Consider the following 16,334-nt stretch of genomic DNA (forward strand, 5'->3'; position numbering starts at 1 on the left):
GCCTGTGGTTCACTCTGGGGACTCTGTCAAATGAGTGAAAAGGTCTTGACCAAGAAGTTCATTCAAACAATCAATCAAGATTTCTGTGATGTCTCTGTGACCTAGTGTTAGTCATTGGAGGACATTGGCATCAGTGTCATCAGATGTACTAGATTAATCGTCCATATGTAGAGTGTTCGTAGCTGAAATAAAATTCCTCCCTTTTATCACAGCTGAAGACCTATAGATCTGCTCCAACAATTATCAAGGAATGTCTTTCTACTGAAGAGTCCACACAAATAGGCAGGATATTGCTATACGCATTTCTTCGTTAACATAGCTCTTCACATGCACACTGGTTTTAGCATTACATCAAGTAGAAAATGGTCATTGGTGAAGGTTCATTTTTTATATAGTTGAATAGGTGTTGTGTGAGTTAAGTAAAACATTGTGGAAAGACGAAAATGTCTGTAGAAAAGTGGTAACAGAGATAAAAGTTTATAAAATGGGATTGTAATTTTCTGTATAGGGTGGTCCTGGCAGAGGCAGACGAAAGATGGCCGACAGAGAAAGAGATGAGAGAGATGATTGGGAAAAACCCTACTCGTGTGAAGGTAAAGGTTGATTTGAACTACCACCATCTGTTGTAGGAAGTGACTACAGATCAGTTAAATGGATGGCCTTCCATATGATTTCGGTCAATGCGACTCCGCTAATAGAACTCTGCAAATAGGGCCGTGCTATTGAGGTCTTTATTGCCAGGCTGTATCGGCTGTAGTCCGATAATACCGTGCTGAAGTCAGTTAATAAAAGCCGTTATATTGCAGTGTGTGGAGCACGGTATAAGACACGCCCAGGGCTAGCCTACCACTACCGACACTTTCATAAGGAGTCTGGGGAGACGGAAGAAGAGCGAGTCCCGACACCCAAGCCCTCCAGTCAACCCCGAGGAGGCAAGTGGTTTGTATCCAAATATTAAACTTCTTCATGGCCAGTGAAGTGTTGTCTGCCTGTAAGTTTGCCATGCCATAATAAATAGCTGTTGTATGCTTGCGTCTTCTCCCAGTTATTGTTTTGAGCTTTTAATTGAGTAATTGAGTGTTTTTGATTTTCTTTCACTGTTATTTTCTTTTGATAATTTTTTTTTTGTTTGACGTTCTTTTTTGCTACACCCCTTACTAGATGTCCACATCATTTGCTTTTTACTGTATCCTTAATCGCTACTGTTCTGCAAACATGGTAATATTTAACATTAACAATCTTTACAAATGTTAGTCTGATAGAATTCCTCACCCATATATGATAACACACTGCATGATTAGGCTTTCTCTTATTGGTTGCTCCCCTTTCCCAGCCAGTGTGTCTTGTTGAGGCTGTCGGACAAGTGTGGTCTCTAAAATTAACTGTATTTTGTCAATCCTTCCCCATAAATTTGCTACCTCATCTTGTACCTCAAATTTTATTAATGGTTGATACCATGTGGTTCAGATTTATTATCTGACAAAATTGTATTCTTCAAAGCTCTCTGCATGACCTGTTTTTTTTTTTTTTTTTTTTTTTCCCATGCTGTTTCCTTAAACTCAAATTTTGCTATTTTGACATTGTATTAATGAACTCCAGTTTGCCTTGCTCATATTTTTATTTTTTTCTGCTTTGTGGTTTGTACCAGTGTGTGGAAAAAAATGAAAATCAAGCAAGGTTAAAAAAAAAATGACAGAGATCTTTTATTTTGTTGCATTGATTACAGCTGTGCTACTCGCTTAAAATTTTAATTGGTTTGTTCTAGATAAGGAAATTGTTTTTTAAGCTTTGCACTGACTAGGGTAGGGGAGATAACTTCCTATTATGAACAGGCTTTTCAGATGCAATGAGCACTGGCACATTTATCCCCCTTTATCTGCTGACCAGCTGTGTTTAGTGCTGGAAGTGAAGCATGCAGCATGCTCTCCGTGACCATGTTAACCTTGATCCCTTTTTGTGGCTTTCTCGTATGAGGGCAGTAATTTTAAAAGCAGTAGGGCTATTTCTATGTGTAATTTCTAGTCAACTTTTTGTGTATGTAAATATGTTACATGCACCTTTCACAGAATTGAGTACAGCATTGAGATGTAGAGGTGTTGCGGTTTGCTTTTAGTTTTACAAACTTCCGGTAGCAAATTTTCAAGTTCATTGAAGATGTGGAGTGAATTCTGTAGGATGTTTCATTTATCGGATTATAGTTTTATGATAGAACTGAAGGTTGGTGTTGTCTGTTTTGTTGCCTTCTTGTAAGAGACAAAAAAAAAATTGAAGTGTTAAACACATTTTCATATTTAATATTTTTTCATTGTAAACAACATCATTTCTCTTAAAAATATTTGTACAGAACAATGTCATCAATGTTATTTTGCTTCTTCATTCGAGAAAGCCACAGAGATGCAAGTAAACAAAAATTGACTTGTAACCGGCTTTTATTTTTGACTCCTAAATCTTGCTGAAATGAACATTTTCAGCTTTGACCACATAAAATTGTCAGCAGCAGGGGGACCCATTGAAGTGAAAGCCTTCAATGAGCCGAGGGATTCAAACCAGGGTTAGTCCTCCTATCTTCCATTTTAACAGCTTTGTGTTTGTGCCTAGTGTGATTCCTTCACTGAAGCTCTGGTATGTACTGTATACTCTATGTACTTGTGATGTCGGCTGTGCTGTCCATGAATGTATGTGTCTGTGAGATCACCGACATTGTCAAGGTGTTGGGCAGTCAACACATCAGGCCTCAACATGTCCTGCTGACAAGCACTTGGACTGCTTTACGCATTACCAGAGATATAATATCTGATGTCTGGTTATTGTGGTTATGAAGGAAAAATCTTAATATTATCATGTACCAAACTCTGTTCAAAGATAATTTTTCCACCTAAATATAAAATTTAACTGGTTGAGCACCACCAATTTGCAATCATTTGGATAATCTGGTCTGTGTCATATAGAAATTTGCAGCTGGATAAGCCAACAAGTAACTTATGGATGACATTTCAGTTGTTTATTGCACGCGATGTTTTGATGTCAGTTATAACATTTTCGTTGGGTTAATAAAAATGTTAGAACACACATGAAAACATCACCTGCAATAGACAAAGAAGTTGTTACCCATAAGTAATGTGTCGACTTGAAAATTGGGGTGTGTTACCTTGCATACATTTTCTTTATGAATAATGAGCAGAGTAAAAAAAATTTATTTTATCAGTCCTATATTTTGAATAGCGGTTTTGGCCATGAGAGGCAAAGTGAAAAGGTAGGCCACACGTGTCCTTAGCTTGCTCCTGAATGTTTTGAAGCCTGATTTGTGCTTGTTGTGTGGTAAAGTTTGCATTAGATGAGAATTACCTGGGAATGTAGTGTTCTTTAAGAAGTGGTGATGGCAAAATAGGTTCTTATATGATAGAATTTCTTCTATATTAGGTGTCTTGCACTCTGTCTTTGAGCCACTTGATCGCTGAATAGACCTTATTTTGTGAAGTGCCTAAGTGAGACTGTGTGTATATAACAGTATACCACAACAACACATGTTGCTAAATTCAAAATACATACACAGAAAATGTTCTGAGAATATCATCTGGGGTAACACCATGAAACATGATGTATGCTTGTGTTGTGACAATAAACCTACTTAAATCTATCGTTCATAGCCACATGTACATGTGGCGCACTGTTGATATGGTCTCAGTGACTATAGTTAGGGCATGAATACAATCTATATTATTACATGCTGAAGGTCACAGCATGAAAAGAGACAATGAATGCATGATCTTTTCCTAATTTGTAGGTTCGAATAAATGCTGCTGAAAGGTGGTTTCAAGGATGTGAGATAAAAAAAAAATAATACTGATAAAAACAAAGGAGAGAAACATTCTGTTGAAGATGTAAATGTCATAGTCATTTACCCACAAACATTACAAGGCTGTCAGCTTTTGAAAAAACATAGAAAATTTGAAGTACCATTAGGTAAGAAAAAATGATCTGTAAGTTACTATCAGTAGTAGCCTGGACCACATGTGGTCGAGTCTCCTAGGAAATGAAGATATTTCCATTCATAAATTTCAGATTAAATTTATTTTCCAACAGGGTGTAAAAGTATGATGTGTCTGCCGTGTAGGCACTTGTCAAAATTTTTGTGTTGTCATTTTATAATACCAGTCAGTTGATTCATTGGATGGTTGCTGCCAGCTACCTGCAGCATATTTTACTTCATTTAATTCTCTGTCCAGTTAGCTGGCCTTTTTCTGCAAAAAGATAATCATAGCCCGGCCAGTGCTTTAAACATATTCTCATAAAATAGATCATAAATTAAATGAAAAATAAATAAGTACCTTGATTACGATGCTTCATTTTAATGTTGTTTACATAGTTTGAGAAAACTTCAATGACATGATGGTGTATGTAGCTTTGTTTGTGAAATATGGTAATCCAGTGGCAGCAGATGGAATTAATGCTTGCAAGAGCAAACTTTTCCAGAAATACAGACACCAATGAAGTTTTAGTGTCCTTTGAAATTTAGTCCACATTTATTCACACCTATATAGTTCCCAGTGCCACTTGTTTGCTTACTTTGTAAGAGCTACACCAGTTTACTGGCGACGGTAGTAGAATGCTGTTGTAATGGTTAATGCTTGGTGTCTGGTGTCGTGTTGTTACAGTGTGAATTTATTGACAAACCCACAACAGTTCCTTTGTTAGAACATGCACATGTAAGTGTGCTTGCTGTGTTGCTTGTTTTTATCTGTATTTGTTTATATTATTTTACTTGTTTGATGTTGTGAGGTTTGTAGTTTGTCCTCTTTGCAATGATTATTTTGTACTGGTCTGGTTTTTTTGCTTTTGTTCTGAAGATTACTAATAATGTGTGTGACCTATGAGTTGGATAAGGGATGGGAATCGTGGAAGCTGCAGTTATGCTTATTGAGACATTACTTTTGAAGTTGTTTTGCTAAGACCGTCTTTGTCAGCTCATTCTTCTAGTGGCAGTGTGTGTCTTTATGGGTCTCTCATTGCACACACATTCTTTACACATGGGTTCTCTCCACCCATAAAACTGACTGCCATCATTGTAAATGAAATAGTTTTTAGTGTGGCACTAAACCCGACTCATATAAACAAATAAAGTGTAGCAGATGTGATTCAAACATGTCCTTGTGGTTAGTGTGCGAATGCAGAGCCAAGAGCCTCTCACCAATGTGGTCGCTGTGAGTTTGTCCAGCTCATGCTGGTGACCTCTCCTGTCATACGTGGAACGGTCTGTCAGTAACCTGTGGATGGCTATGGGTTTCCCCTGGGCTTCCCGGTTTCCTCTCACCATAATGCTGCCTGCCATTATATAAGTGAAATATTCTTGAGTACTATGAAAAAACATCAATCAAATAAATAAATAAATAGATTCTAGCATGTTACTTTGCTGAGATTTGATTCAAATTAGCTAGTGGGATCCATGGGATGATTGCAAAGTGTCACGGTTACTGTGCTGTTATATGATTCAGGAGTTTTGTGACTTTACCCCAAACTACCATTGGTGTCCCATGCTGGTGACACCATGTTCTCATTTGCTGTCCCTGTGTCACCATGTTGTGATTTAGTGCCACTGTGACACCATGTTGTGATCCAGTGCCACTGTGTCACTATGTTGTGATTCAATGCCACTGTGTCACCATGTTGTGATTCAGTGCCACAGCATCACCATGTTTTCGTTTGATCCCATATTATCACCATGCTGTGATTTGATCCTTGCTGTCAGCTTATCCCATGCTGTCAGTATGCTGTGATTTATCCCTTAGTATCACCCTAATGTGAATTGTGGTGGGCTGTGGCTTAATGTGGTCTAGCATGAAGTTTGCTGGAAGTCTCTTGCCTTGCACCAGTATTAACCGCCACCTTGTGGAAGAGAATGGTGTTAAACAGTCTTTAAATTGATCTCATACTGTCACTGTACTGTGATATGCTGAGATATGATGTCATAGTGTATCTGTTGTGATTTGGGTTCACTTTGAAATCTCACTCCGGGAAGTTAATTTGAGACGCAAACTTTTTGCCATTTTTTCATCTTATTGACTAGTATAAAATAGTAGTGGATTTCTGTGATTATGTCTGTTCTCTTACATGTTGACACTTATAATGCACTAAATCAACTCTATTCTGGCTTTGTGGTTAAACATACGTGTATATTTTGAAGGAATAAAAAAATAAGAAGAAAAATTTAGCTTTTCTTAAATCCAGGTGGCATATGCAAACTGCGTGTAAATGTATAAGTTGATTCCTAAATTCGTGTAAGGTTGAAAGGGTAGTACAATTAAGAATGTTGTTCACTCTCATTTCTCAAGTGTACATAAGTGGTTGATTCTTGTCAAAAGTTTATTGTCCTACTGCGGTGTGAACATCAAGGCCCTGTTTTTCAACGTGCACATAGCGCTTCATGTATTGAATATACATGTAACTTCTATGGCAATCAATAATGTAAATATTACATTGTCATAGTTGGTTGCATGTAGCGTAATGGTCACTTTGTGAAATGAGGCCCCTGTATCTAATTGTGAGGTAGTAATAAGTGCAGTGATAACATCACTAATAATCACTTACTCACTCAGACCAATACTGTTTACTCACCTTGTAGACCTCTTACCTTGCCTGTAGTGTAGCAGCTTGGGACCTTTCTCACAACTTTCTCACCCTGACAGCATTATATCGTTTTTACATGTATTTAATATTTTACTCCTCAGATGCCTTTCCTATTTCCATAAAGTAAAATTGTGCTGTATTTCTAATTATTTGCTATCTTGCTTACTTTCTGATTTACTTCGGGAACCAACCTGCGGATGGTTGTGGGTTTCCCAGGGCTTTGCCCAGTTTTCACACACCATAATGCTGGCCGTTGTCGTAGGAGTGAAATATTCTTGAGTACGGCATAAAACACCAATCAAATAAATAAATAATTTTTGAGTCCCTCACTTGCTTTTTCATGTATTGTAAGTATTGTTGAGGACCTTTGCAGACACGTGTTCAAATCCAGGCTTTGCTGGTTTTGCTGAGGCTGTATTGTCAGGCGCTATGTGAAAGGAAGTGGTGTCAATTGGCCATAAACTGGTTAGCCTAAATCCCAATCAAATATACTTACATATATTTTACTTTGCACTAAGCAACCGTCTTTAACAGTTTTATGTGACCTAAAAGCTTGGCCAGAGTCTGCAAGCTTGGTTTGTTTGGGCGGTATTTAGCATCCTCCAGCTCACATTTACTGATTATCAAGTTTTGATAAGTAAGAAATGAAATGAATCACTTCATTATGGCAGTGAATTTTTAGTCCAGTATGGTGATTTCAAACCGGTCCTACAAACTTCTTTTTCAGAAGAATGTACATGTAATATTTGCCTGAAGAAGATTAATGTAGCAAGTCCAAAGATGAAATTGTTATAGACATAGTTAACTGGGTGTTAATTGCCTTGTATTATTGTCTTCACAAATGTAAGAGGTAGCTGTAATGTGTGGTGTGCATCTTTGTGTTTCAAAATGGGGAGAACTAAGTCTGCTGCCATTCCTAAAAATGGTGATACACAAAGCTATCATAAATCTTGTGATTTTCCTAATTTGGTTGAAAACACCTGAGCTGATTTAGGCACAGCTGTAATTTCCCATGCAGTTGGTTTTGTGTTCAGCATTTGTCAAGCAGTGCAACATGTAAAAACTGGGAATTTCATGTCAAAAAAAGCAGTCAAATGTAACTGGAAATCTGATGATCATTAGCCCAGGTCAACTAAAAAATTGTCCATGCCCTTCTCTCAGTAACACTGGATATCAATTTCAAATTATGCCCATACAAAGGCATTTGGCACTGATGTTACGTAAAAAAAACAGCTTGATGACAATAATTTTTTATGTGATATTTTTAGTCCATTGATGATTTTATAATTTAGTTGATTTTAAAAATGTGAGGAATGTGAAAATGTGAAAGTAAACTGGAAATCTAGATTTTGTGAAAAAAAGCATCTCCTACACTGACATGTTTACAAATTCGCGCATGTATGTGAGGACACATTTTGCCCATTTGAAGGCATTTTTTTTGTCTCCTGGACAAAAAGTAATTCAGTCACATGAATGAATGCTACTTTTTTTATTTTTTATTTTATTTAAATGTTTGAGCTTACCTTGTGCATTAGTTTGATTGTACATGTAGAAAACATTGCGGTGTAGGCTGGAGATAAAGTGTAAGTGATATTGCAGTTGAAACACAGTGTATTTCCTCAGTGAAACCCCTGCTCTTTGTAATGGAGACCTGATTGATGTCTGGATGCACAACTTATCACGGCAGTATACTGAGCAAATGTTTTAGTCTCACTTGCCTATTTTAGTAGCTAGGTATCTTCGTATTGAACAGTGATTCGGAGCATTGAGATAGTGTCACTTTCCATTTTGACCTGGTAAGACGTGAACATTCCACACATGTAGGCCTGACATTTGTTAAGTCAGTTTGACACACTGCTACACTTAAACCACCCACTCTACCCACAGTTCGGAGCTGTAACTTGTGCTTGCTCTTGAAGATACTTGTTGGGACAGCTAAACTTACAACAACTCCTTCGTAGGCTAGTTTTTTCATGACTTGGTGATAGTGAGATATTGTTATTTAAGGAATGTCTGTCACTCACGCTTCGGTTTCTGTCCAATAACTGTGCCAAGTATTGTCTGATGTTGATAAAATTGTGTGCTGGTTCACATAGTTTAACCCCACATCAGTTTGATCCATTGACAACTTTTGCATATTCATTGAATTGTGTGATTGTTATTGCATTCAGTTCAGTGCAATAATTATTTAAAATATTGTCTGATTTTGATAAAAGTAGCTGTATCTGTGCCTAAGTTTTACATATCATGTATGAATGATTTCCTGGATTCTGATTGGCCATCAGTTTCCATGCAATAACTGCCTCAAATTTTATAAGATTTTAATTAAATTTTGTGTGCAGATTCATTTTGTGGCCCCTCTGATCATTTTCAATAGACTAGTTCAGTCAAAGAATAAGTTTTGCGTATTCAGAGATATTCTTATACCATGTACTTTGTTTCACAAAGTGTACATAACTTCTGTTGAGCGCATGACCCAAAACACTGCGTGTACTATACAAATAAGTACTTTCTGTTCTGGTACTTGCTCTCATCCGATGGAATGAACACCTTGGGACACCAGTAAAAGAGTGTTACCATGATTATGTCTTCCCTGCTTTGTCTTTGTATTAACCTAAAGCATAGTTTTGCAGAGTCGTATTTTCCATTGATAACAAGGTGCTCTGGTGTAGAGGTTATTAGGATCAGGCTATTAGAGTGATCGGTGGAGGGAGCTACATGTTCTTGTCTTGTGATTGACATAATATGTGTACCTATCTATCTCGTATTTATCTAATGACCACCTTCCTTCGTTACAGCCAAGAATGCAGATGGAAAGGTGGCGCCTAACAACTACTGTGACTTCTGTCTGGGTGATGCCAGTGACAACAAGAAGACGAAGCAGCCGGAGGAGCTGGTCTCCTGTAGCGACTGTGGCCGCTCAGGTAAACACTAGAAATATTATAAACGCCAGTCTAAAATCAGCTTTATAATTTAATGAAATTCGCCAGAGATTTAATGATTTATCTCTGCTTTAGACCTGTTTGCTTGCACTGGGTGGCTCTGATGTTAAAAGAGTCAAACATGTTCCGTTTGAAGACAAATTTAAATATTGGCAATCATTGTACCTCGACTAATTCCTATGCACAGTGCTTGACACAAGGGGATGGGCAATATCCTGGTGAGCCAATTGCCATTATTCTTTGATCATCATGTGGGGTGTCTTTAACACAGCGTTTCAGTGAGACAGCACGAAAAATATGTCCTTGAATTTAATGTCCTTTCCTAATATGTAAAAGTATTAGGACTGGACTGTTACAAGGAAATGCTTTCATATGGCCAGAAAACCCAGAGCAAACGAATTAGCCAAATCTTATAATTTTCTTATCTGTTGTTCTAAATACATCAAAATTCCTTGCTCTTCAACCCATGAAATGCACACCTTTCTGACACCAGTAAAAAGTCTTGTCATTCAGTTTATCTGTATACCAATCTGTTTTTCAGGCCATCCAACCTGTCTACAGTTCACCCCTAATATGATAATATCTGTGAAGAAGTACCCCTGGCAGTGTATAGAATGCAAATCATGTGGATTGTGTGGCACCTCAGACAATGATGTGAGCAGAGTACAAACTGTTCTGTTTTATAGAAATCGTATATTTATAGATAAAGATGTTTGTGGACAATACATTTTCAATTCGGAAATAAAAAACTTTGTATTTTAGAGTATCATTTAGCTTATGTGTTTCATTCTGTTTAAAAAAGAAAAATATTTGCTAAGTTTAGCAAGACTATATCAGTAGATCAGTTGTAGTAAATGTACTCAACCAGTGCCTGGTACAACAATATGATTAAGGTTAATTCTTGTTGTTTGTATGTGCAATATATGGTTAGTGATATTTTCAAGCCTGTACATTTGCTGAAATATCTTCAGATCTCTGAAGCCAAATCCACAAAGCTACTTCTGACTTAGTCAAAATTTCAAACCTCCCTAAAAGGCTTAGTTTTTGGTACTAGAAGCTGAAATGTAGATACATATGCCTTAAGATAACAATGAATTGACGAGCAAAATTTTAACTTCTAGAGCCCAACAATTATTCCTAAAATAGTATTTCAAATTTTGACTTACGTCAGAAGGAGCTTTGTAGAATCGACCCCTGTTGTCTAAAGCCTTAAATATAACCTAAGCAGTTGATGGAATGTTTATATAAGGTGTTATGACTGTTCTGTCAGGACCAGCTTCTGTTCTGTGACGATTGTGACCGGGGCTATCACATGTACTGTCTGAACCCTCCACTGGCTGAGCCACCAGAAGGTATGTATACACAGACAGCTCATGTAATACATCAACAAAAGTTTACTGACAGGTTCTAAACTGCTGCTCCTATAACACACTGAAACGGACTGAACGATTTCAACTCCATTAACTGAATAGTGGTAACAGCTCAGTGACTACATCTTAATAAAACTTTATGAATTTTGTGAGGTAACATCAAAGAATCTGATATTTAGTTGGTATATTGGCATTTTGAGAGGAACACTGGGAATATTAGAAACAAGAATGGACTGTTTCTGCAGAGCAACAATGCTTAGGCATTATGTTCAGCTTGGGACTGTAGCCTAGTATTCGTAGAGCACTGTCGGAAGTACATAATGTGATAATGTTTTCTTAAATGCTTTACCACAAGAGGAGTAACAGAAGATGATTTTCACGGAACATGTGTAACTGTCTTTTGTGGTTTGTCTTTTGAACATTGATTTGGAAACCTGGCAAAATGAAAAGTAAATAATTCAGGCAACAATGCCCATGTCATAAAGGTTCCCAATAACCCTACCTCGTCATCCTGTTATTACCGCCATTATTACCATCTTAATCCTACACTGACCATGACTTGCTCTCTTTGATAACAGGTAGCTGGAGCTGTCACCTGTGCATTGAAGAGTTCCATGGAGGGAAGAAGCCAGAAGGGATGCAGTAGAGAGACAGAGATGTGCTGATTTATTTGTGCTGTGCATGTCAAGCTTTGTTCAACAGGGTTTATAATAAACTGGTCAAAAAATCTGGGATTTATAAGATCTCTTGTGAAGATATGAGAAGAGATAGCTCCACAGAGTGGAAATAAGAAAGGCTGTTTAAGAGAGTGCAATCTATCCAATGAATTGCAAAGCAGTAACAGTTTATAAACTAACATGTTCATGTATGTTATGGGCTAACTGTATGTACATGACCTAGTTTGGATGCCTATTCATGCAACTGACTGATTTCATAGTTAACTTCATCAAAGCAAAAAACTGCAGTGTTCAGTTGTAAGTAAATTGTTGTGTGAAGTGATTTCATAGAAACAGCCTCTTTTACTTCCCTTTTTGAGCTACTTTTCACTCATTTGGCCTGAATTAGAACAATACCATTTGGAGTAAGTCCTTTTGTCATAATAAACATTTTGCCACTACTGTCAGTACCTCAATACTGTAAACCTATATCAGTTATATTGTAAGGTTGCCAACTCCATGTACTTAAGGATCCTACAGTATTGGACATTTCAGGGAAGTGTTATGTCAACTCCTGTTCGAATGACCATTAAATGGTGCATTAACATATCATACTGCAGCATGAAAATATTGGCAAGTCATTCCGCATACCACGTCATTAAATGTAAATTGCATTTACATTGTACGTCAGTATATTCCCTTAAGCCTGAATTTTACTCAGATTTTGTGATGTATTTATTGATTTGACTGAGGTTTTATGCTGTACTCAAGAATATTTCACTTATTCAACGGAAGCCAGCATTATGGTGGGAGGAAACTGGACAGAGCCAAGGGGAAACCTTCGACCATCCGCAGGTTGGTGGCAGAACGAAGAGGAAGGTAGCTTCACTTCCCACATATGGCTGGAGAGTGAGCTAGCATAAGCTGGACTTAGCTCCCAGCGACCACATTGATGAGAGGTTCTCTCATCATACACAGTAGATGTTTTATCAAAAAGATTGCAGTACGTGTTTTGGTTTGTCTTGAATTGAGTGACTGTAATCTATGTTCAGTGTGAAAAATTCAATTTTTCTACCTGCAATACTGTACTGATAAAAAATATTGTGACAATGTTAAGTGCTTTTATGTATGTGTATTCCTATTATAATAAAAGAAAGATAAATAGAGCTAATATGGAAGGTCTTCTGGTGCTTGAGATTCCTGTTGGGATAGGCCTACTACGTGTGTATGTTCAAGAAATGGAAAAACGCTGGAGTCGTGTGAAGTGCATTGAAATGATTTCTGTGAGTACAGCTCTCAGCCTTTGAATGTCTGAAAAGCTGGTTTAGTTCATAATTCTGTGGCAAAAAACATGCTGGATACATGTACAGGTGTAGAAATGAGAAAGAAAAGAATAAAGACTTTGAATTTCACTTGGTTTGTTCAGCTCTCCTTGTTGTGCCGGAGGGATGTTGTTCTGCTCATTTACGCAAATGTGTATATGCATATCAGAGAACTTAAAGGGATGCATAGTTGATGCAGACTCGCTGTGGTCTTGCTTGAATAACTGTACAGTACGTGAATTGCAGCATATCCTGGACTTGCCTATCCCTCATACCAGCCAGTCGGCAAGATTTTGCAACTTTCCAACACATAATATCACAAGTGAATAGAAGTACAGCTGTAAGTGTACCACCAAGTATGTGGGGTTAAGCCAAAGGTTTGGTGATATTTATTTATTTGACTGGTGTTTTACACCGTACCCTGGTGATATTTGAAATGGTCATGTAAAGATTATGATCTTTGTAAGGGTGTGTACCTTCACTTCTGAAGTATTTTGCTAAATTTTGTAATGGTTATCGAGTTCTGGTTACATGTATGTCAAAAAGGAACATTCATTTTATTCAATACCTTGTCACTCAGTCATCCACTTATCCAAAAGGTATCATTAATCTATAGTCTGGGGGTGAGATGTGAAAATTAGTGCCTTGGTTTTGATTTGGTTATTGTAAATGGTGTGGTCGAGAATGTTTCACTTCCAATGGTACAAGTAAACGTGTGTACTATATGCCATTTGTAAAGTAACTAACAAACTTGCTGACCAAAAGAGTTGGACTTTGACATCTAACAGGGCAAGGCAGCCACACTTAGTATATTTGGTGGAGATCTTGATCTGGATCCAGGAAAGTTTTGAACGATTCTTCACAACTGTCAAATGCCTGTCAGCAGCGTAACGGGAAGATTTATGCACGGACTTTGATGAAACGTTCTGCACAGTTTTGCAGAGGCATAAGCACCAATCCATTACATTTTGTCCGGGACCTCTGTGGCGTAGTGATTAGCATGCTTGTGCAGCACAATGACTCTGGAGCCTCTCACCAATGCAGTTGCTGGTAGTGCTGTGAGTAAGTCCAGCTCACACTGGCTTCCTCAACAGCCATACCTGGGAAGGCCTTGCAGCAACTTGTGGATGGTTGTGAGTTTCCTTCTCACGCTCTGCTGTTCATCTCAGTTTCCTCCCAACATAACACTGGTCGCCGCCATGTGAAATGTTCTTGAGTACAGCATTAAACATCAATCAAATACATTTCATTTTGTCAACAATGTTTTAAATGGATCTTCACAAATGAGGGTATAATTGTATCTATTAGCAGGGGGTTTTGTAGTGGAGAAGACACAATATGATGCTTTATATTCACAGAAGCAATATATGATCTCCTTAACCTGACCTTGTTTTTTAAGTCATCAAGATTTGAGAGAAGCAATCCGAAAATTTATAAAACACAAAAATGCATCATGTTCACCATAACTGGCACAAAGATCTTTCAGTATGGCTTAGTTTGATTGTTATTTTATATTTCTATACTATTTAGCTACCGGTATTGTTAAATTATTTCATACTGACTAGGTCTATCTTACTGTCTATCTCCAGCGCCTCATTATCATTGTTCGTCGTTATATGAATGAAAAATTGTTAAGTACGACGTTAAAACCCAAACACTCAGTTGTGGATTTGGCCTGTTCCACACACAATCATGTGGTGTCTACTAAGTAAGAGTACCCTTCACTATCTTAATCCGAGAGCTATCGTTATTCGGCTGGCCGTAACGAGTTGGCGAGAGTAGTGAGAGATAAATTTTCAAATGAGGACGTCAGGCGGAGTATAGAAAGAAATCAGAAATCAACACAACGTAACTGCCTTTATCTTTTAGTGGCAACCAGTGAGTACGCTATTAAACACCCCATTCACCCAACCCTTACATACAGTACGTCCATTCGCATGAGCGGTCGTCGTAACCTCTGACCCCAATCTGCCCAGGGTACTTTTCGTGACTTCACAACAGAAGAATTACCAATGCAAGCAGCGTAAAGGTAAAGTTGGTGTTCTTTAAAACACTAAATTAGCTTGAGGAAAGGTTTATTTGGACACCTAATTTTTTCGTATGATATTGTTTCGATATCACATATCATACATATTCATCAAACAAGAACATATCTTCTCCTGTTGCGTTGAAAGAGTCCAAACTAAGGGTGCTATGTTGCTGTTGTCTCAGAGGCAATGCCGCAGATCTGTCAAGTGGCTGTCAAGTTCTTGTTAGTGGAGCTCTATTTCACCCAAACGTTTTGCCGTGTTGGTAGTTAGCCCAGATCTTTTTTTATTTTTATAGCGTTGTGTACAAAAAGCACAAAAGAGCAATCTATTTTGTTGACTAGATTGAATTCGTATGACATTAAAATGTCATACCTAAAGAAAATAATTTCATTCGCCAAAAACTGAAAAGCAAGATAAACTAGAAGCCTGCACTACAATGCAGCCTACCTTTTAGGGAACAACCAAATAATGTACTATTTTATGGGTTTGCACTGTGTTGAACAGTATTTTCAGTGACACGAAAGTTTTCTACATGTATTTGTGTTTTGCGTGAAAGCCATTCCCAACGCTTTTAATTGAAGAGATTATTGTTCTTAGTCGTGTTAGTGGGACAACCTATTACCGGTATGCTAACCAGTACGTTTAGAAATATTTGAATGCACTGCACATGTAGATATGGTTGCTCAACCTAGAGTCGGATACCCATTAATTCGCATAAGTGTTGGTGGACAGATTTTAGCGCGAAAATACACTCAGCCCCCAGGTTGTTGTAACATCACCCTTACCTGTTGCCACACTAAATTTTGTATTGGTAAACCAATCAAGTGTCATTTCACAGAAGAAAACTATTTGATACTGCTATGTTTTCAAATTAGCAGCCATGCGATTAAATGAGTGAACATATTTTTAGGAATGTTCACATTTTTTAGTAGTTTAATTTTCTATTCTAAAAGTTATTTTTGTACCCTCTTACATTACTTTAGCAAATTAACAATGCAGTTTTTATTTTTTGGGAATTGGGTTATTTACATTACAGTACCATAATTTCACACTGTCTGAAATAAAGTAAATGAAAAGTTCCGAGAGATTGATTGTGGGGGAGATTTCCTTATGTTTTTGTGACGGCCGGATAAATAGTGAATCTCTTCAAAATACCATACAGAACTGGGGGCATTCTCCAGATAAATGATACTTGATTGGATTACCATTACAAAATTGTGTGTCAGTAGGAAGGAGAAATATGATGACCAGGTGCATTTGACAAGGTATGTTGTGGGATGTTTATTTAGGGTCTGTTCATTGACACTTGTGTGAATGACGTGGTCTCAGACCAGAGGTTAAGCAGCCATGAATATGGCTTCATGGCTGCTGTGAATATGGCTTCATGGCT

The 16,334-nt window shown here is 37.6% G+C and overlaps 1 protein-coding gene across 1 annotated transcript in view; it reads left to right on the forward strand.

Moving 5' to 3' along the window:
• The window catches only part of LOC135469346 (zinc finger protein ubi-d4 B-like), a 17,047-nt gene extending 4,043 nt beyond the window's left edge, over positions 1–13,004 (forward strand). Inside the window, exons 5-11 of the mRNA XM_064747975.1 lie at positions 509–593; positions 807–939; positions 2,472–2,551; positions 9,423–9,548; positions 10,108–10,220; positions 10,837–10,918; positions 11,515–13,004. Coding sequence (XP_064604045.1) covers positions 509–593; positions 807–939; positions 2,472–2,551; positions 9,423–9,548; positions 10,108–10,220; positions 10,837–10,918; positions 11,515–11,582 — 687 coding nt within the window. The 3' untranslated portion in view covers positions 11,583–13,004. The remainder of the gene's footprint in view (positions 1–508; positions 594–806; positions 940–2,471; positions 2,552–9,422; positions 9,549–10,107; positions 10,221–10,836; positions 10,919–11,514) is intronic.
• Positions 13,005–16,334: the final 3,330 nt, after the last annotated feature.

This window comes from Liolophura sinensis, chromosome 6 (genome assembly GCF_032854445.1).
Source record: "Liolophura sinensis isolate JHLJ2023 chromosome 6, CUHK_Ljap_v2, whole genome shotgun sequence".
Lineage (NCBI taxonomy): Eukaryota > Metazoa > Mollusca > Polyplacophora > Chitonida > Chitonidae > Liolophura > Liolophura sinensis.